At 35.0% G+C, this 18,681-nt stretch overlaps 4 protein-coding genes across 6 annotated transcripts; 3 read left to right on the top strand and 1 right to left on the bottom strand.

The window, feature by feature from the left end:
• Positions 1 to 923: 923 nt before the first annotated feature.
• LOC105643298 (uncharacterized) lies at positions 924 to 2,376 on the top strand. Its single transcript, XM_012228403.4, has 2 exons — positions 924 to 1,743; positions 1,842 to 2,376. The coding sequence occupies exons 1-2, from the start codon at positions 987 to 989 to the stop codon at positions 2,189 to 2,191; spliced, it is 1,107 nt and encodes a 368-aa protein (XP_012083793.1). The 5' UTR covers positions 924 to 986; the 3' UTR covers positions 2,192 to 2,376.
• A 1,049-nt stretch (positions 2,377 to 3,425) lies between these two features.
• On the top strand, positions 3,426 to 4,300 carry LOC105642564 (protein SEED AND ROOT HAIR PROTECTIVE PROTEIN). The gene is made up of 2 exons (XM_012227430.4): positions 3,426 to 3,665; positions 3,809 to 4,300. Exons 1-2 carry the CDS (start codon positions 3,455 to 3,457, stop codon positions 4,147 to 4,149), a joined length of 552 nt encoding a protein of 183 aa, XP_012082820.1. The 5' UTR covers positions 3,426 to 3,454; the 3' UTR covers positions 4,150 to 4,300.
• A 366-nt stretch (positions 4,301 to 4,666) lies between these two features.
• LOC105642562 (uncharacterized) lies at positions 4,667 to 6,365 on the top strand. Of its 2 annotated transcripts, XM_012227426.4 has the most exons (4): positions 4,667 to 5,060; positions 5,163 to 5,244; positions 5,327 to 5,453; positions 5,523 to 6,365. In XM_012227426.4, exons 1-4 carry the CDS (start codon positions 4,798 to 4,800, stop codon positions 6,248 to 6,250), a joined length of 1,200 nt encoding a protein of 399 aa, XP_012082816.1. In that variant the 5' UTR covers positions 4,667 to 4,797; the 3' UTR covers positions 6,251 to 6,365. The 2 variants fall into 2 exon arrangements, with proteins under 2 accessions (XP_012082816.1, XP_012082814.1); XM_012227424.4 differs by having other exon boundaries at positions 4,668 to 5,060; positions 5,327 to 6,365.
• On the bottom strand, positions 6,325 to 16,942 carry RSH1 (RELA/SPOT homolog 1). 2 transcript variants are annotated; one of them, XM_089721007.1, is made up of 24 exons: positions 16,597 to 16,942; positions 16,082 to 16,272; positions 15,476 to 15,655; positions 15,295 to 15,360; positions 15,130 to 15,222; positions 14,902 to 15,033; positions 14,689 to 14,790; positions 14,502 to 14,579; positions 14,344 to 14,415; positions 11,450 to 11,557; positions 11,173 to 11,270; positions 10,628 to 10,688; positions 10,483 to 10,545; positions 10,330 to 10,386; positions 10,120 to 10,221; positions 9,705 to 9,863; positions 9,438 to 9,569; positions 9,257 to 9,343; positions 8,396 to 8,467; positions 7,951 to 8,037; positions 7,411 to 7,867; positions 7,114 to 7,175; positions 6,937 to 7,005; positions 6,325 to 6,834 (listed from the first exon to the last, which is right to left on the bottom strand). In XM_089721007.1, the coding sequence occupies exons 1-24, from the start codon at positions 16,619 to 16,621 to the stop codon at positions 6,730 to 6,732; spliced, it is 2,658 nt and encodes an 885-aa protein (XP_089577133.1). In that variant the 5' UTR covers positions 16,622 to 16,942; the 3' UTR covers positions 6,325 to 6,729. The 2 variants fall into 2 exon arrangements, with proteins under 2 accessions (XP_089577133.1, XP_089577134.1); XM_089721008.1 differs by lacking the exon at positions 16,597 to 16,942 and having other exon boundaries at positions 6,392 to 6,834; positions 15,514 to 15,655; positions 16,082 to 16,221.
• Between the last annotated feature and the right edge of the window lie 1,739 nt (positions 16,943 to 18,681).

Below are 18,681 nucleotides of genomic sequence, written 5' to 3'. Positions count from 1 at the left end.
TTTTTTTTTTTTTTTTGTTTTTTTTTTCAATTTAAAATGTTAAGCTGGTATTAATTTCATTGAGAATAGATTAATTAATTAATAAGTTGATGCATTTTATTGAACCATTTTCCTCTATGCAATTTTACAATTCAAGTCCATTCCCCAGAATTCTAAAGGTAGACTCAAGGCTAGTTTGGATTTACTGCTATTACTGATAGATGATTTTATTTGGGAAAAAGGGATAGAAATGAAATAATAAATAAAATTTTGCAATATTGTTTCTATCGGCCTAATTTTAGAAAAAAAAAAAATTCAAAATCAGTTTTTGACAAATAAAATATCATATTTCAAAAATCTACGATGCCAACAAAATTACACTCTATTTTATTTAACTTCTAAAGTCTGCTCTTTACATTGCGATGTCAAACGAGTCCTTATTTCATAAATTGGATACTTGCTTTCACCTCAGTTATCAAGATTTGATTTTTGGGTGTTACGTTAAGGGAAAAAAATTATTTTCTTTGTTTCTTTCTCTTAAGTTTTTGAAATAGATGGTTTACTTGTGATTAAAAAAAAAAAAAAAAAAAAATCTAAGTCACCTAATAAAATGGTGTAATTATATTTCTTGATTGACTCTCCTAACTTTTGAAAAATTTTCTTTGATCCCTTTAATGGTAGAATCTGAGTCCTTACCTGAAGAATAATAATAATAATAATAACGATTGACAAATCAAGGGTTGTTGGTTGAAGTTTTGGTCGTCACGTCGCACCTGATCGATGTGCTGACTCCTTCAGGTAATTAAGCTTTTCACGTTCACTTCATTAAAATGCCAACTGGGCATATACCTAATACTTAATACTTCCCCTCTATCTATTTGATTCCTATACTTTATTCTTAATTTCCTAACTCACTCAGTATAAATATGGCCTACTTAGTCCCAATCTAATAACACATACTCCCTTTTTTCTTCATTTGAGCTTGCACGGTTATATTTCATATACCTATGGCATCCACTCGTTTCTTCTTCTCTTCATCTATCCTTCTTCTGTCATTTCTAGTCATTGCCTCTGCTGCTGATTATAGCTCAACACCTACACCAGAAAGTGTCAAACCTGAAGATGGGTCCAAATACAATCCTAAACCAGAACCTGTCAATGTAAGACCTGATGATCACTATAGCCCTGCACATAAATGCAAGACTGCCAAACCTGAAGATGGCCACAGCCCTAAACCAAAACCAGACAATGTAAAACCTGATAATGACTATAGTCCAAAACCTAAACCTGAAGAAGACAACGTCAACCCTGATCACTACGGGTATAGCCCAAAACCTCAGGCCGAGACTGAGAAACTTGAAGATGTGTACAGCCCAAAACCTAAACCTGAAGAAGACAATGTGAAGATTGATCACTCTGTTTACGGCCCAAAACCTGAATCTGAATCTGAGACTTGGAAACCTGTAGATGGGTATACCCCGAAATCCAAGCAAGACAATGTCGAACTTGAAGGATATGGTACTAAATCAAAACAAGATAATTTGAAACCTGAGGATCGCGAGTACAGCTCAAAACCAAACGTTGAACAACCAAAGGTAACCGCTCCCAAACCAGAGACTGTCAAGCCAGATTATGGCCTTCTCCCAAAACCAGACACCGCCAAACCAGGTTATGGATATGGCCGCAGACTGGAAAATCCACTTGCAATTGCTATTGAAGGGCTTGTTCTGTGCAAATCGGGTTCGAGCTATGTCCCTGTTGAAGGTAATTAATATCACTCAACACGCTTTATCAATCTTCCATTTTAAAGAAAATACTCTTTTAATTCTGATTAAGAGCTCTTATTTGGTGAGTATATATAGGTGCGGTGGCACGGATAACCTGTGCAGCTTTGGACAAGAATGGGAACAGGACACCACCAATTTCGTGCTTGACTGGTGCAAGTGATGCAAAGGGCTACTTCTTTAAATTACTTTCTGTTTTAGGGCTCAATGATGATAATATAAAGCTCACAGACTGTAAAGTTCAACTCGAAAAATCCCCATTGAAAACCTGCAATGTCGCTACAGATGTCAACAAGGGGATTACTGGAGCTCTTATTTCTTCTTACCGCATTCTCCATGACAAGAAGATCAAGTTATACTCTGTTGGGCCCTTCTTCTACACCCCAGGCCCAGAGCCCAAATCGTCGACAACTCCTACTGGTTACTAATAATTCAATTTAATTACATGGCTAATTAATTAAGCATCATTGTTTTTTTTTTTTTTTTTTTTTTTTTTTTTTCCAGAGCTTTTGGACGTATTTTTATTTTTCTGTTGGGATTTGCGATTTGCATTTAAAGATTTGGAATAAATTTTGTTATGGTATTTTAAGAAGTTGAGTCATGTTTTTTTTTTTTTTTTTTTTTTTTTTTTTTTTTTTCTATCATTCTCCTGTAAGAGATATATTACTCAATTAATACAATTGATACATAATGCTCTTTCATGTTTCAATTTTCCATTTATATATATTTGATCATGCGCCCAATTAATAAAGATATGCGTAAAGCTGGAGTTGATTGAGGAGAAAAAAAAAAAAAAGCTCTCTTGAATTTTCTTGTCAGTTCCTTCCATAAATTTCTAAATTAAATTCTTTTTTGGGATTATTTTGACTTTTGAATTTGAGGACTTAAGCTTATATTTTTTTTTTTTGTTTTTAAAGGAAAAATCCGGCCAAAATAATTCATCCAAGTATAAGAAACAATAATAATAATAAAACATAATTAATAAGTAATTGGATCAATTGAAATAGACTGTATCTCTACGTGAACTTTACTTGCAAAATTAAAAATTTAGAATCTAAAATCACCGGAAAGAGTTTTATTTAAATACCATTTTCAAATTATAAATAGAATAACCATTATTAAAAGAGTTTTATCCAGTGAAAATTGAGGTTTTTTTTTTTTTTTTTTTTTTTTTTGATTGTTTATCAATTTGTTGGGTTGGGGTGGGCTAGATTTGAAATAAGTTTTGGTGCTCTAAAATCTAATAGATATTAAAAGGTTTATCAGTAGTTATTCTTACTTATTGACACATTCCATTCTAATCTACTGCTTGCTCTTTGATGGGTTAAACGAATTCTAAAAAAACAAAACCCTGATGCCATTCGAGGAATATTTAAAGGTTGTAGCTGTTGACATTAATTAGACAAGTCGTTTGTTAGCAGAATCTTCAAATGCCGTTTATGTAACAACCAAAAGCACAATTTTAGATGAAACCGCATAATTATTAATTATTAATTATTAATTATTAATTAATGGGACGTGCAGTGTGATTTATTAGTCTGCACCACTCATATTAATGCGGACATTACATATTCCTTTCCTATCGTGCGTGCCACCGAATCACAAATCAATACAATTTAATTAATACTCTAAACATCTACCTCTATATATATAGTTCTTTCTTCCGTTTCTCTTCAATTTGAGTTCACATAATGGCTCACTCTCATTTTTATTTGACAATCTCTTTCGCTTTATCCTCAGCGCTTCTTATTATTGCTTCTGCTAGCGATGATGATGGCTATGGCCTCAAAAATATCAACCTTCAAAAACCTAAGCCTGACGAGGAATATCTACTCTCCACATTAGTCGGTATTCAAGGACTTATTTTCTGCAAATCAGGCGCCAAGCTCATTCCACTCCAAGGTAATTATTTAAATTTCACATAAATATTAAGCATTTTCTCCCTTGGAAAACTTTATCTGCAAGGTCATCGGTTAAAAACCTAAAGTTGCAAGCAACAAAAAAGATTAACCATATGGTGTCTAATTCACTTTGTTTTCCTGCAGGGGCTGTGGCGAGGATAACGTGCCTTGCAGTTGATGAGTATGGATATGAAACGGCACCTTTGTCCATTTTGAGTGGAGCAACGGATGTTAAAGGGTATTTCTTAGCAACACTGTCTCCTTCTGAGGTTGAAAAGAATTTAAAGATTACAGAGTGCAAAGCATTTCTAGAGCTATCTCCATTGACCAAGACTTGCGATGTTCCGAGCGACGTGAATAAAGGGATCGCGGGTGCTCTTCTCAGTTCTTATGAATTCCTCCATGACAAGAATATGAAATTGTTTACTGTTGGACCTTTCTTCTACACAACCAACCCTAAATCAGTGGTCTCTAATGGCTATTGAATAATAATTAATTAATTATTTTGATGGATAGTAAATATTGGTTTGAGAGTTTGATAAACCAAGTGGTCTCCAATGGTTTGTTTTAATTTGTTTCTACTTTTGTTTTTGGTTTCTATGGCTTCTACTTTGTTATAATTTAATTTAATGCAATGTTAAGCAAATTTATATTAGCCAATTTCATAATTGTTAGCTGGTGAAAAATAATTTAATTTTCATCCCTAAAAATTTATAAACAAGAAAAGAATGTTTAAGTTCTTATCCATTTTACATATAAAAAAAAATCTCTTCAATTCAAAATTCTAATTTTTCTCTTAAAAAAAATATTCCATCCTCCTATTTTTATATACTGTTTAAAATTTTTAAACAAAAAGCAATTAAATCACTTAAATTACTCTAAAAAAATTATACAAATATTTTCTTCAACGCCATTTCAAATTGCAGCCCACCAGTGCAAAATTTCTAATTTGATGGCCTTAAATAATGCCACATGACGCAACTGTCTAAAGGATGTGCAGTTGAGAAGCCTACATTGGTACTTTCACTCCTCGATGCAATCATAAAAATCCATTAGCATTAGATTCATTTCTTGTCCCACATGAAAAAAGAGCACACCAAACATCAAAACAAAAGCCAACAACAAGAATCAACATGGAGAAGCGAGAAAGCACGTATAAACAAGGCAGACGGAAGCCGCAATTAGGCTCCGGTGGTGGAGCTAACATTGGAGGTCTGGTTCTGACAGGTGGAGCCTTGGCCGTTGCAAGTTTGGTGGGTTTTGCTCTACACAGAGGTAAAAGAAGAGGTGGTAATGAGACCAGCAGCCGCCGCCAACGGCGGAAAGAAGATCAAGCAAATCAAGGGCTGCGTTTCATCCTTCAAAATTCACCTCCAACTTCTCTTTCAAATTCATGGTTAGTAATTGGCATTAGAATTTAAAGATAATCCAATAGAAAATTCAATCTCTTTATGTTTGATTTTATGTGAATATAATTAATAGAATGGTGGTTGTTCAGCTGCTCAAATAATGGATCAATAAAGGTGGTTGCAACCCAGGTTGACTCTTGTGAGTTGGTCTCTACTGAAAGTTTGGTGTCGGTAATTTATCCACTCTATGTCGTCGTTTCACTTGATATAATAGATTATCATATTGTACTCATAAATTGGGTAATTGGTACAGGTTGAAAATCCTGCATATACAATCAACTGCAGAAATGAGATCTCTAATGGTGATACTGATTATGAGAAGAAGATCCTACTCAGTGATGAGTCAAAACAAGATGGCGTTAAATCTTGGGATAAGCATGGTGAGATTGAAGAATTTTCATTTCCAGTGCTTGAAAACATCAAGAATGATTCTTTAATGGAAATAATAGGGTTTGATAAAGAGGAGAAAGCGACGGATGCTGTGGAGGAAAATATAGAGAAAACTTTATCAGTGCATTCAGTTATGGAGGAAGAAAAAAAGGACGACGACAACCTTGACAAGGATGATGATAAGGAGGAGGAGGAGGAGGAAGAGGAGGAGGCAGCGGTGGTGGCGAAAGAGACAAAAGAGGAGTTGATCTTTGTGGAAAGAACTGATGATGATAATGAACCACCCTCAATAGAAATAACTGAGAAAGAAGCAACTGATGATACTCCAAAGACAATGACAGACATACCTTCATCAATGAATTCTATCATAGAAAAAGAGGACTGCGCATATAGCAATGATGATTATGTCATTGAGAAGGATAAAGACAATTTAAAGGGAACAAAGAGTTCTTACACTGGTTCCAATGCTGAGGAAATTTGGCCAGCGGCATCAGTTGAGGCATTGTCACAGAGGATCAGGTGCAGACTGCAACACTCTGGAGCCAAAATTATGGAGGAAGAAGAAGAACAACCCACAGTAATCAAAGAGTGTAATCACCTCGACAATGGCAAGACTGATGTCCTATGTAATTGCAGAAATAATTATGAAACCACAGAAAATTCAATGGTCATGCAGAAAGAAGAAACCAATTTAATTAGAAGGAGATTATTGGGTAGGTACATGGTAGTGCTAGCATTGATGTTGCTACTTTTATTTACACATCGCTTATCTTACTTGTCTTCTTAGTTGTGAATCTTGCCGAAACAGACGAATTAAGATTTTTGAAATGTAATAAAGTAATCAAGGAACACGAGATCTCATAATGCAATTCTGAAATAAATTGATGTGTTATTCATGAAAACCGAAACAAAGATAGGTAAAAGTAGATGACAAAAAATAATATGTATATATATGTATATGACATGAATTCTTAAAATCTATGGTATAAGGGTTTCACTTGCTCTCTTTGGCAAGAAGCTTTACAAGTGTATGTGCTAACTACCACTCTTTTTTCTCTATATACAACGCCCTGAAATTTCCAGACAGACAGATGTGGCGCATTTTTCTGCTGCTGGCTTATTTTGTTATGGCTGTCCAACAAATAGATGAAAAATATTGAGCTAATTATCCAAAACGTATGAACACCAGAATCTCAGTTTTCACGGGGCAAAACTTCGTCCCAAGCTGCAACAGCTGGGTGAACTACATGGGGGTCGACGGATTAATTAGCAATCATGACATTGGGGGTTTTCCAATGAGCTAGGCCAGCTGCAACCCATAGACCATCCCAAAACACCCAAAATCAAATCCACGCTTGAGCAGGCATTAACCTAAAAAGAGATAGAAGCACACGGTATCAGGACAAAATAATGTCACAATCACATGTTCTGATATATGAGAGGGGAAGTGAAAAGAATCTTTGGGTACACTACCAAATTTTCAAAGTTCCCTTCAACATGAAACAACATCACAGCCATTCCCCTTCCTCGGTCAATTTCAGCCTAGTCGTCAGAAATACAAGATGTTATGCATTTCAAATAAATAAGAAAATCAATAACAAATTAGGAAAAGTCAATCCATTGAGACTTTTAATAGTTATAATTACTCACCACACAGGAACATATAGCTATGCCAACAGTTGCCAATGCTGTTGTAACCTCAGCCATCATGCCTGACACCATGTTTATGCAATTACATCGTAAAACAGTAAATTCAGGAAAATTAACATAAATCTAAAACCAAGTCGATCAGAAAAAAAAAAGGATTCGGAAGGTGTTTGTTTGTGTTAGTAACACACATACATGAAGAATTTGCAGGAACACTAGCTTGAATAGTGCACTCATGTTTTGAACCACTTGACAGGAGATAAACTAACCATGTCTACTTTGACTAGATAGAGACTTCACCTTTTCGATTAATGCATACCACAGAAAACCATTGGACCGAGTGCCCTTCGAGACTGTGCCAGGAAGCAACTTTGCTGGCATGCCAACTTTCTAAACCAGGCAAGACTTCCTTGTACATTGGCATGTTAGATTGTAGCGTCCAGGAAACGCCATTTCCCTGAGATGACATCTCTCCCTTGGCCTCCAAACTCACAGACTGCACATGCTTATTATGTTTCCCATTGACTTTGGGAACCCAAACACTTCCGTTTTTAGGAGTGAGGAGATCTTCAGAATATTTTGCTTTTGATGACTTTTCCCCAATATTTGTAAAGATTTTATCCCATGGAGGCCTGTTACACTCAACATTATGTGAGAGATCTTCTATCTCGTTCTCCTCTTCAGAATCAGCTATAAAGTCATTTACTGAGTCTGCTGTTATTTCCGCAGCAGATAGTGCAGCTTGCTCCCTTAAAAACTAAGCAAATTAACTTTCAGTTTAGTCCAGAGACCAACCACAGGAAATAACAAAGTAATCTTAGGTATATACAATAAACCTACTTTCATAATTTTGTGCCTGGCACTACGTGTTTTTGCATGTTGCAGCCATTGCTTATGCCTCTGAAAAGCTGATTTACTAGAGAGTGCCTGCAGAAAATAAATAAAGTTATGAGAATGGCAGAATAATTCATTGATGATAAACATGTTACAACTTATAATTAAAAAAAAAAAGTTGCAAAAAAGAACTTTGACTACTTATGAGGCCAACCACTAAATTAATAGTGCTCCAGCATCCAGCATCCACTATATATATAGAAAGAAATCTAATCCAAATATAATGCTAAGTTCCCATTATCCAATAAAAAAAATACTTGGCATAAAAAAATAGCATTTTTGTATTTCCTATCATGCATAGGACTTTTGCCTCCAAACCACCCAAAACTAAAGAAAAAGAATATTACATATTCTCCTCAAAATAAAGGTTACAGGGACGATAAATACTAACATTGTAGGTGATTATCTCCACAACTTCTGCATTAGCAAGTACATGCATTGGAGCGACAAGATTACCATTGACCTGGAAAAAAGCAGAATGACACATTTGTCATTTAGGTCGTGTTTATTCTAAAGAAAACAGTTCGGTAGTAAATTCTTTTTCTTTTTTTCACTTTCATCTAATTATCTATAGAATAATGTACAAACTGTATCACCTAATGAAGCCTTAAATCTCATTTCTAGATTTGAACAACTAAAATTAGATCTCCAGTTTCCCATTTGAATTTCAAAAACCATATTCCATTTCCAACTTGATAAGAAAACCTTAGAAACCAAATTCACTAGGTATACCGGCTTTCCAGTTCTGAATTCAAATTTGGAAAACCCAGTTCCATTTATTCAAATTTGACAATAAATCTTGGAAACTATAAAAACTAGTTTTCAAATCTATATCAAATTGGAAAAGGTAATGTTTTGTTCAACCTTTAGTCTCGTAAGGAGTACTTCTTACAACTTTTTTATTTTGCTTCAAAATAAAATAAAGAATAAAAAGAAAGCATCAAAGGCAAATATCTGAATTTTACTTCGCATGAGAAAAGCAAAAAACTATTGTACAAAAAAATAACTAATTATTGTCTGTCATAAAAAATTAAAAGTTATTTTCTTGCTATCTAATCAGATATGACCTTTTTCTTTCCGAGTCACAAAAGAACTGAAAGTCAGGAAAAAACTTCCGCAAGCTAACCCAAATACCCAATAGCAGAAGGAAACAAAATTTATTTTTTGATTAGCATTGCCCACAGCATTTAAAATTTCACTGTTCGTTTGCAATGAAAAAATGAACATGAAATCATAAAATTGAAAAGGATACCTTTGCAGCCACCATCTTGTTGCCAATTTCAGTATGGATCATATAAGCATAGTCAATCACAGTTGCCCCTTTGGGCAAATTTTTTATCTGTAAGCAAACAAATGTGAATAATCCTGAAATACACAATATCCTAATTGTAATTCATTTTTTCTCATCAATAAGTAGTGCAACCAAATCTTACCTCTCCCCTTGGACTAAAGACAAAGACACGACTGCCTAAAAGATCTCTAGTGATGGTATCTACAAATTCTCTAGAGCTCATATTGCCGACAAACTCCTCTTGCCATTCTCTAATTGCATTAAGCCAGCCAATCTGAAGGAAAGGAAACAGTTCATCTGTGAAATTAGCATCAAGGTCGGGGAACTTTAAAAAGATATAAGATATTTATAGAGGCTCCTCAAGCATGTCTCCAAACTATCATGATTTGTCAAGAAGATGTTAACATACCCTAAGTGCAATGTTTGCATTGTTAAGACAGACTGCCTTCCCTCTTGAACTTCTACCATTAGGCATTGCATGTCCAACTAAACCTGTAACAAAGACTCTCCCACTATAATGAGCAGCAATGCCTCTCTCAGCTATCAGATTCATTTCTTCAGTTCTGATCTGTTGCAAACATATGGCCTTATTTATAAAACTAAAATATGCAGCAATCAAACACTATTTCAGAAAGACCATAAATAAGTTCCTTGAGATTCACTACAAGTATTTCTAACAGTTTCCAGAAACAGAGACACAAGAAAAAAGGAATTAACAGTTATGCAGGACTAACCTAAAGAAGATGAAGAAGAAAGAGAGGAAAGAATCACAAAAGCCCGGGGGGGAAGGGGGGGGGTTTTGGGGAGAGGACAGTCCGTAGTACCTGAACCTCCAGTCGGAACATGCTCTCATATAGAAATGGTATGACAGTTGTATGAAGACTTTGATAACCATTAGGCTTTGGGGTTGCAATATAATCCTTCATCTGTTCAATAATTAAACCAATATTCTTAACATATGACCAATAGATTCCTAATATTACCTGTGTAATTCAAAGATTAAAAAAAAGAAGAAAAGAAAAGAAAATACGTACAGCTCTAGGAATAGGGGTCCAGATTCCATGGACCAAGCCAAGAACATGGTAACATATCTGCATCATTTACAACCATGGCAATAGGTCAAGTGGAATAATGATGAGGATGCAGCACAAGACACAGAAGCTCTCAGAAGATGTACAGGGACTTACTTGCTGTGGAGTGCACAGAGGCCCAACTCCAACACATGGCTTTGGATTTATGATAATACGCAACTGGGTATGACCAAAATGACCAATATGTTAACAAGAAAATACAAAACTTGAAACAAGATCCAAGACACTTGTCAAAACAAACCTGTGCAATTTGATTAACCTCATTGATTGATCCTTTAGATTTAAGCACAGCTTTGTAGATACTGAAAGCAAATCAAAGATTTTCAATTACACGCTGCAAAGGACCCAGAAAAAGCCCTTTGAAGCAACAACTTCAACAGACCAAGAGAAGATAGAAAAAGCAGGTCAAGACATTTATCTCAGAAATTATAATTTCCAAGAAATTGCATCAAGCATCCAGCAAAAAATACGAATATTACATCCAATTACATGATCAGAGCTCCTATACTTTCTAAGATCCAACAACAATAATTCAGGATAACAGGCTCTTTCACAAAATTCTAACACGCATGCATCATGTGTTAACAAAAAAGTTATTTTGTAATTGCAAGTGAGCCTCCATTCACTGTTTGCAAACACGAAACATCCATAAAAGCTATTTATGAATCATAAATGGTGATATGCTTTCAGTGAGAAAGCACAAAAACCTGCTGCAAGTAATGATAAAATAACATTGGAACATCATACAGGTAAAACAAAGTGGTAGAAGTAAGGCTTGTGGCTCACCTGTAAGGTTCCTTGCACGAAGAGCGAACTTCAGTCTTCACAGTCATAAGATCTAGGAACTGATCCTCCTCGATCTTTTTCTTCAAAATTTTGTTTGCCTATATAAAGGAAATAATTGTCAAATAAGCAATGACCATTGTGATACAAGGCTACCTCAAGAACCACCAAACGTGGCATTCCCAAGCCTCAAGGCTAAAAGTTGCACTTAAGAATAGCAAAGACAATTCAAGGCTCTGTATAAAAAAATGCATGATAAAAATTATTTCAAAAAAATTACCTCCGCCAGCTCTTTCTCATGTTCTTTATATAGGTCTGCAACCCTCCTTTTGACCATAGCATAATCTTCTGGGTTTGTGTACATGAATGACAGATTTTCAAGCTCAGACTGCAGTATTATCATGTGCTTGGATCAGTAAATTTAACAGGGAAAAAGAAATGAAGAAGAATACACAGTCGTCAGTAAGATTAGTATGCAAATAAGTAATAGAGAGAGATTCTCTCTTTCAACCCTAGCATCTCTAACACTAGTTTTTTTGAGTAAAAGACAAGTATATATCATCACCATGGTTGGCTAACCATTACGCAAATCATGATGCATCAGCAGGTGCACATTAATCTACTAAGACGACAAAATAACAACCTCAAGTAGGAGTAACTCACAAGTTGTCGGACTAAAATATGATAGAATTAGATAGTCAATTTCTAACAATGTCTTGAACAACAGGAATACAATGTCTTAATTCCTTCAAGTTCAGAATTGGTCACTCTAAATGTAAAATTATGTAATTTTAAAACTAAAATTGTATATATAAAGATCTAGAATTCAACAATTTTTCAATTTTTTGGTCGCTTAACATATTGAAAATCACTGCATGAGATGAGTGTTTGAGTTTTAGAAGCAGAAGTTGTAACATCCTCTTGAGTTGAGTCGGGTTGAACCAAACCCGGTTGGGGTAGCATGAGATGATAAGTGGACTTATTTGCATGGAAAGTTTAGGACTTGTTTGCCTCCAAACATATAGCTTGGGTAGTAAGTTGTAGCCTTTGTATACTTGAGGTACCAATTAGAGAGTTTACACAGCCAAATCACTTCTTCTAGAGTCTACCCGTTCCTATCATTTTCACTTTCCTATTTTCACGTTTTTCATTTTCTTCTTACGTTTCCCTTCCATTTCCTTGCACTTTTCATGCAAGTTACGCAGTAAGTCCACTCCAAGTAAGTAGAATTCCTTGAAGTTATATGTTATTCACTCTTTAATTGAGTTATATTGGAGATGAGTTATGAGAATTCTTGTGTATAGGAGAAGAAAGTTCCAAAGTTGCAGAAAAGAGAAGTTAAAACAGAGACCCAGCTTTGTGGCAAGACAGGTTTGATATCTCTTGTTATTTCCCATGTTCTTTGCATGAAAAATTGTGTGGAGTGTTGCTTATGAGATGATATGTTGCTTGTTGTTGGGTGGAAGTACTGGAAATGATGTGAAAACAGGGGATGAATATATGAAACGGAAACAGAGTTTGCTGGAAATGTTACCAGCAACTTCATCTTGATTTTGAACCCATATAATGATGGAATTAGGAATTGTCATAGAAGAGTTATTTGTTCCTTTCTGTGTTAGCTTTACATGGGCTTTTGAATCATTCAATTTGGAGTTAGCTATTGAGAGTTATGGCCAAAAGAACACAGACTGCACGGAATCACGTCGCGCGCTCGCGCATACTGGAAAGCAAGTCGCGCTCGCGATTTCCTATTGCGCGCTCGCGACTTGAGTCAGGTAGCTCTCTGACTCTCAATTGCACAACTCGCGCTCGCGAGGATCACATGCGCGGTCGCGACTTTGGCCAGAAGCTCTCTGACTCTCAGTGTGCGCATCTCGCGCTCGCGAATCACACAAGCGCGCTCGCGACTTCATCTCGCGCTCGCGACTTGTGCTGCGCGGTCGCGACTTGAGCCAGAAACCTCTCTGACTCTCGATTGCACTTCTCGCGCTCGCGAGGTTTGAAGACGCGCTCGCGACTTCTCCCTGGGAAGCATCTCGCGCTCGCGACTTTTCCCTGCGCGCTCGCGACTTGTGTTTTCATGCATTTTGGACTTCTTTTTCTATACAATTACATTCCTTTGCTCAACATGCATGCATCCAATCATTGTAAAACAAAAATATAATATAAGAACATGGATTAAAACAACATGTAAGCATTTAAATGGTGTGAAATCAAATCAATATGATGAACGATGACGTTGTGAAACCATTTATGTGCTATTGTGTTACATTGTTGACATGCTAATCTTAAGCTCCATTGAGGTTAGGTAGAAACCATGTAGATAAGGCTATGTCGCGACATAGAATAACAGATCTGCGCCCCATACAGTTTGGAACTCCGGCTACAGGCCGTTGAGTGGATATGATTAAACCGTGCGGTGCAAATCCGGTTAGGGGCACCAAAACGGACAATATTGGCATAGGCGAATCCGGTTCGGGGCCTATAGCATACAGTTTCACCCAGTTTCATACAGTTTATCTTATCACTTCGGTTTCACTATAACCTTATGGAGCCATTCAGATATCTTGACATAACATTTCATGAATTATACAGGATTATAAACAGTACAAAAGATAATCAAGATATCATGAAAGTATCATAATGTGTGAGCTTATATGTGCCATATATGTTTCCATGGTTCTTTCTATATATGTATGCGTTTAGTTGTTTCTTTATTTGTTGAGATATCCACTGAGCATTATTTGCTCAGGGAGTTACCTGTTTAACTCGCAGGTTTTGAGACTGGTCCATAGAGAGTCCGCGTACAACTGCTGCAGTTCATCTGTAGAAGACTCGGTCTTCAGGGTAGAAACTCATTTTGTTTTTCTTTTTATGGCATGTACAGGGCACACAGTTGGGCCCATTTCATTTTGTAAACTTGTATCATGTTTTGTAAATATAAATTACATTATTTTTGGAAACAGTACCAGCATGTTATTATATTCAATATACAGTATGTTTTCAGCATGTCAGACCATACAGTCAACCAGTTTTGTAACATCTCGACTCGGTTCATTCGGGTTAACGGGTGGACCGGGAAGGGGTGTTACAGAAGTCATTCCATATCCATCTCAATTTCATACAATTTTAGAATAGAATTTGACAAAGTGAAATGGCATCATATATGTATACCTTGATTTGATACATTCCTAGCAATTTTGCAAGAGGAGCAAAGACCTGAAGTGTTTCTGTTGCAATGCTGAACTGTACACATCATATTGACGTTAAAAAATGATAATCAAATAGTCAATGGAGAAAGCAATTTTTTTTTGTTCCCCCCTTAACCGCACCTGCTTATGTGGAGGCATATGTGAAAGAGTGCGCATGTTATGTAACCTGTCAGCTAATTTGACAATAATAACACGAACCTGAAACAGCATCATCATTTTAGTTTTAAACTAGGTATACAAAAAAGATAAACCAAGACATTAAAGAAAAAAAAGAAAAGAAAAGAAAGAAAGGCAAGGCACAAATCACCTCCTCTGTCATAGCAATAAACATCTGTCGCAGATCATCAGCTTTTACATCTTGTACTGAATCACTTTCATTCTTACACTTTAATTTTCCCAATTTAGATACCTACAGGTAAAGGGAACAAACTCATATCAACATGTGCTAAAATTATTGTGGACAGTCAATATGAATAACATTTAAGCCACTTAGGAACATAAGCCCATAGCAGTATAACACCTTGGTCTCTCCTTCTACAATGTGGCGTACAGTGGGACCAAATTGCTCCTCTATTCTTTCAAAAGTAACAACATTTGTATCTTCGACAGTATCATGGAGTAATCCAGCAGCAATAGACTCCCAATCCAACTCCTACAAGAACAGGCAAGTTACAGTCTCTTAGATTGTAGAATGCAATATAACACAGCCTTCGAGTATGGACATACTTTTAAATTCTGAGTAACTCACAAGTTCTCCTAGAATTCGTGCAACTTCTACTGGATGAATGATGAATGGCTCTCCACTTCGTCTTTTTTGACCATCATGTGCCTCGAAAGCCAGCTGTACCAAAATTACCACGTTATAACTACTTCAAGAGTATAAACTTAGAGATTCTTCTAAGCAGAAGGCTACCTGAAGAGCATTATGGACCAATTCCAATTCTTTTGGTGAAAGGTATGAAACAGTAGGCTTAAGATCCTGAGGCAACACAAAATCAATATTATAAGCCAACTAGACTGGAAGCAATTTTTCTTTCATGAATAATGAGGATTATCCCAACAGAGATACCCAGGGCATCAATTGTGCGATTTACCTCCCACAATCTTTCAGGCGAAACCTCATTCAAATCACCTGAGGAACTGGATGAAGCACAAAATAGTTGCCATCTTTGACCAGCAATATTAAGTAATCTAGTTCTAAAGAATCCCCCATCGAGAGCAGATCCAAAGGCTTCCGTAGAATAATTCCTTCCTATATCGAAGACTTCACATTTCTGGCAAGAGCATGACATTAAAAGGTGATGATATTAATAATAACGAAATCAAAAGGCAAAATTTTGCAACAACAACCCAGATTGTAGTATCAATAGAATCGTCCAACTGGGGGGAAAGGGTGCTGCATTACTTGGATAGCCATATAAGGATCAAAAGAAACAACAAAAGTAGACCAAAATCTTGTTTGGATATCTAATAACAAAGAATGGTGATGGATTAGATGTTGAAATAAGAAAAATGAACCGTTACTTTCACTTCCTTCTAAATCCTTAGGTTTGAAAAATATCCTTTTCAATTTTTTTCTGCACTATCAAATAAAACTACGAAAAAGTCTGTCCAAAAAAAATTACATAACTAAAGCAATTCAATAACCTTGGATTAATTATAATCAAGAGAATAATATGGAAGCAAATTAACCAACTTACAGAATTGAACTGATTCCTTCTGCCATTTTGCCCAGACAACAATGTCGAATACTGACTGGAAGACGCAGTGGTTGCAAGAAAACCTGTCAAGATTCTAGGAGCTTTCCACGCACAAGACAGTACACTACAGTCATATCTACCGTTACCGTCTGCTTTCGACAATTTACAGACATTCACGAATTCCAAGGACACTGTAAATCAAACAACCACATGGTTACTCAAAAAAATAAATAAAAAGGAAATTTCGTCAAAATTCACTTTCAGATTAATTTAATTCAAAGTTTGCTAATAACAGTAATAAAGAAAGGGAACAAAAAAGCCTCTACGAGGATACAAATTGAATTGAACTAAACCAATACGTTACTGTAAACTTGGATCCAAACAAGAGAGTAAACGCAATTAAACAGAGTAGAAGATGGACATTCACTTCCTGTAGAATTAAAACACGAATTTCGAAAACAATGAAAAAGGACGTTGTTATCAGAATCCAAAATCGATGGCTAACGCTGACAAACCTGACGAAGAAGCAGCAAAAGCCATTTCTACAGCGAAGCAATCTCATTGAATTAAACTTGAAGCATTTAAGACAAGGAGAGAAAGAAGCATGCAGAGAAAGATAGGAAGAGCAGAAACTGTGCCAATCAACAGCTCATTTACTAAATTTATTTTGGAGATAAAGAGAGACTGTTGAGCTAGAAATCTTTCAAGACTCCTTGGTTGAGTTGATAAGCGTTACAGTTTGCTATCGAACAACTGTGGATTTTGGACAAATAAGGGAGGGATTTGAACGACGGAGGTGAAGCGATAATCTAGAGAGAGAAAGATATGGAGTCGTTTAGCCAAGGCCACATAAAATGAATGCCGTTCGATAAAGATATTTTTCTTTCCTGTTTTATTTTTTCCCTCTAATTATTATTAGTTTTTTTATGAAGACGCAAATCTGAAATTTGTGATTTCAATTTCTCTTTGGTAATTTCCAGGTGGAAAAAGAAAATTATTTTTCAATTTTCGTCGGGAGATTAAGGACGGGTTAGTTTAATGGAAATTCACGCCATCAAGGGATAGTATTGACGCGTATGCAACTGTGCTGTGACCAACGCGCGCATCTCCCTCCTACAAATACGTTTGATATATAGGACTTACTATGGTAATAATAATATACGTGTGATTAATTGCGGTTTGATGGTTTCCTGCCCTTTATTATTATTTTTTATTTATAAATTCTTGGAAATTGAAAAACTAAACCTTTTTAAATGGAAAAATTAATCCATAATATCAATTAACCAAATGAATTTTCAATAATATGTTTTTAGGTAATAATATATGTTAATTTTATTCGTTTGGTGAAAAATGAAAACCTCTTTTGACAAAAAAATCTATCTCACTACATCTATACAATTTATTCATTTATATAATAATAAAATAAAAATTGCTAATTAGAATTAAAAATTTTATATTTTATTGAAATTTAGGCAGAAAAATCTAATAATTCAACAACGTATGTATAATGAAGAAGCTACATCATTTGATTGAAATTTTAATCATTCAATATTAAATTCAGTCGATTTTAATTAATTGTGTTCATAATTTTTTAAGTTCCATTGAGAGTTATATAATAAATTATTAATTAATTATTAAATCATTTAAATAAATATTATATAATTAATTATTATAAAATTTTCGAAATTCAGAATATTCTAATACATTAGATTATTTTATAGTTTTATTATAAATAATTATTTAAAAATTTCTACTTTCCATATAAATTTTATAGTATAAAAAACTAGGAAAAGGTGGATATACTCTACGGGTTGCTTTGTAAATTCAGCATTTTTTGTTTTGATCGTATTTTAAAACTCTTTTGTTTGAATTTTTATACAGGCATAGGTGAAAGTGTTATTTATCATCACAAAATATTTATAATTAATTATTATTTTTAATGATGATCTTTAAATATGTATTAATTATTAATTATTATTGAGAAACATTTGAAAGAATTCTCCAGTACAAAAATACGATACATATACAAAGAGAATGTCAAGTAAACGTTTGAAAAGCTTCTCTTCATTTCAACTTTATACATAGATAATACTGACAATATAGAGATATAGATGCAATTCTTTTTTTTTTCTTTTTTTCTTTTTTTTTTTTTTTTGTTTTTGACATTGAATATTGGGCATGTTATTATTAAGAGAAGAAACGAACAATACAAATGAGAACAATATCCCAAGTTCTAAAACAAGCCCCACGAGGAATTGATTTAGCCAATACACGAGTTATATCATTAGCTTGTTTTATTATCCAAGCCAATGTGACATTAGGCAATTATACTAATAGTAGCTTACATTCAGAAATAACAACTCCAAACTCAGACTAGTCTTAGACAGAATTCCTTATAGTACAGTAAACTTGCAAACAATCAGTCTCAATCTGAATCTTCAAGTTGGAGTGGCCCGACAGCAACCAAGACAACATCGTTCTTAGCGCTTGAACTTCTGCTACTGCTGAAGAAGAACAACCTTACAATGAAGACGTTGCTGCTGATACAAATCCGCTATTACAATTTAAAATTACAGCACCAATGGCTCCATGGTCGATAG

Source organism: Jatropha curcas, chromosome 5, assembly GCF_041381405.1.
Source record: "Jatropha curcas cultivar XTBG-Jc1 chromosome 5, XTBG_Jcur_1.0, whole genome shotgun sequence".
NCBI lineage: Eukaryota > Viridiplantae > Streptophyta > Magnoliopsida > Malpighiales > Euphorbiaceae > Jatropha > Jatropha curcas.
The sequence above is the reverse complement of the archived record's forward strand: the minus strand, read 5'-3'. Positions and strand labels throughout refer to the sequence as shown.

Coding starts and splice junctions, on each gene's coding strand:
- LOC105643298 (XM_012228403.4), top strand. CDS start 987: ATGGCATCCACTCGTTTCTTCTTCTCTTCATCTATCCTTCTTCTGTCA. Junction 1,744..1,841: donor GAGCTATGTCCCTGTTGAAG/GTAATTAATATC, acceptor GAGTATATATAG/GTGCGGTGGCACGGATAACC.
- LOC105642564 (XM_012227430.4), top strand. CDS start 3,455: ATGGCTCACTCTCATTTTTATTTGACAATCTCTTTCGCTTTATCCTCA. Junction 3,666..3,808: donor CAAGCTCATTCCACTCCAAG/GTAATTATTTAA, acceptor GTTTTCCTGCAG/GGGCTGTGGCGAGGATAACG.
- LOC105642562 (XM_012227424.4), top strand. CDS start 4,798: ATGGAGAAGCGAGAAAGCACGTATAAACAAGGCAGACGGAAGCCGCAA. Junction 5,061..5,162: donor ACTTCTCTTTCAAATTCATG/GTTAGTAATTGG, acceptor GTGGTTGTTCAG/CTGCTCAAATAATGGATCAA. Junction 5,245..5,326: donor CTACTGAAAGTTTGGTGTCG/GTAATTTATCCA, acceptor TAATTGGTACAG/GTTGAAAATCCTGCATATAC.
- RSH1 (XM_089721007.1), bottom strand. CDS start 16,621: ATGGCTTTTGCTGCTTCTTCGTCAG. Junction 11,271..11,449: donor ATGAGAAAGAGCTGGCGGAG/GTAATTTTTTTG, acceptor TCCTTTATATAG/GCAAACAAAATTTTGAAGAA. Junction 6,835..6,936: donor AAGGGAACTTTGAAAATTTG/GTAGTGTACCCA, acceptor ATCTCTTTTTAG/GTTAATGCCTGCTCAAGCGT.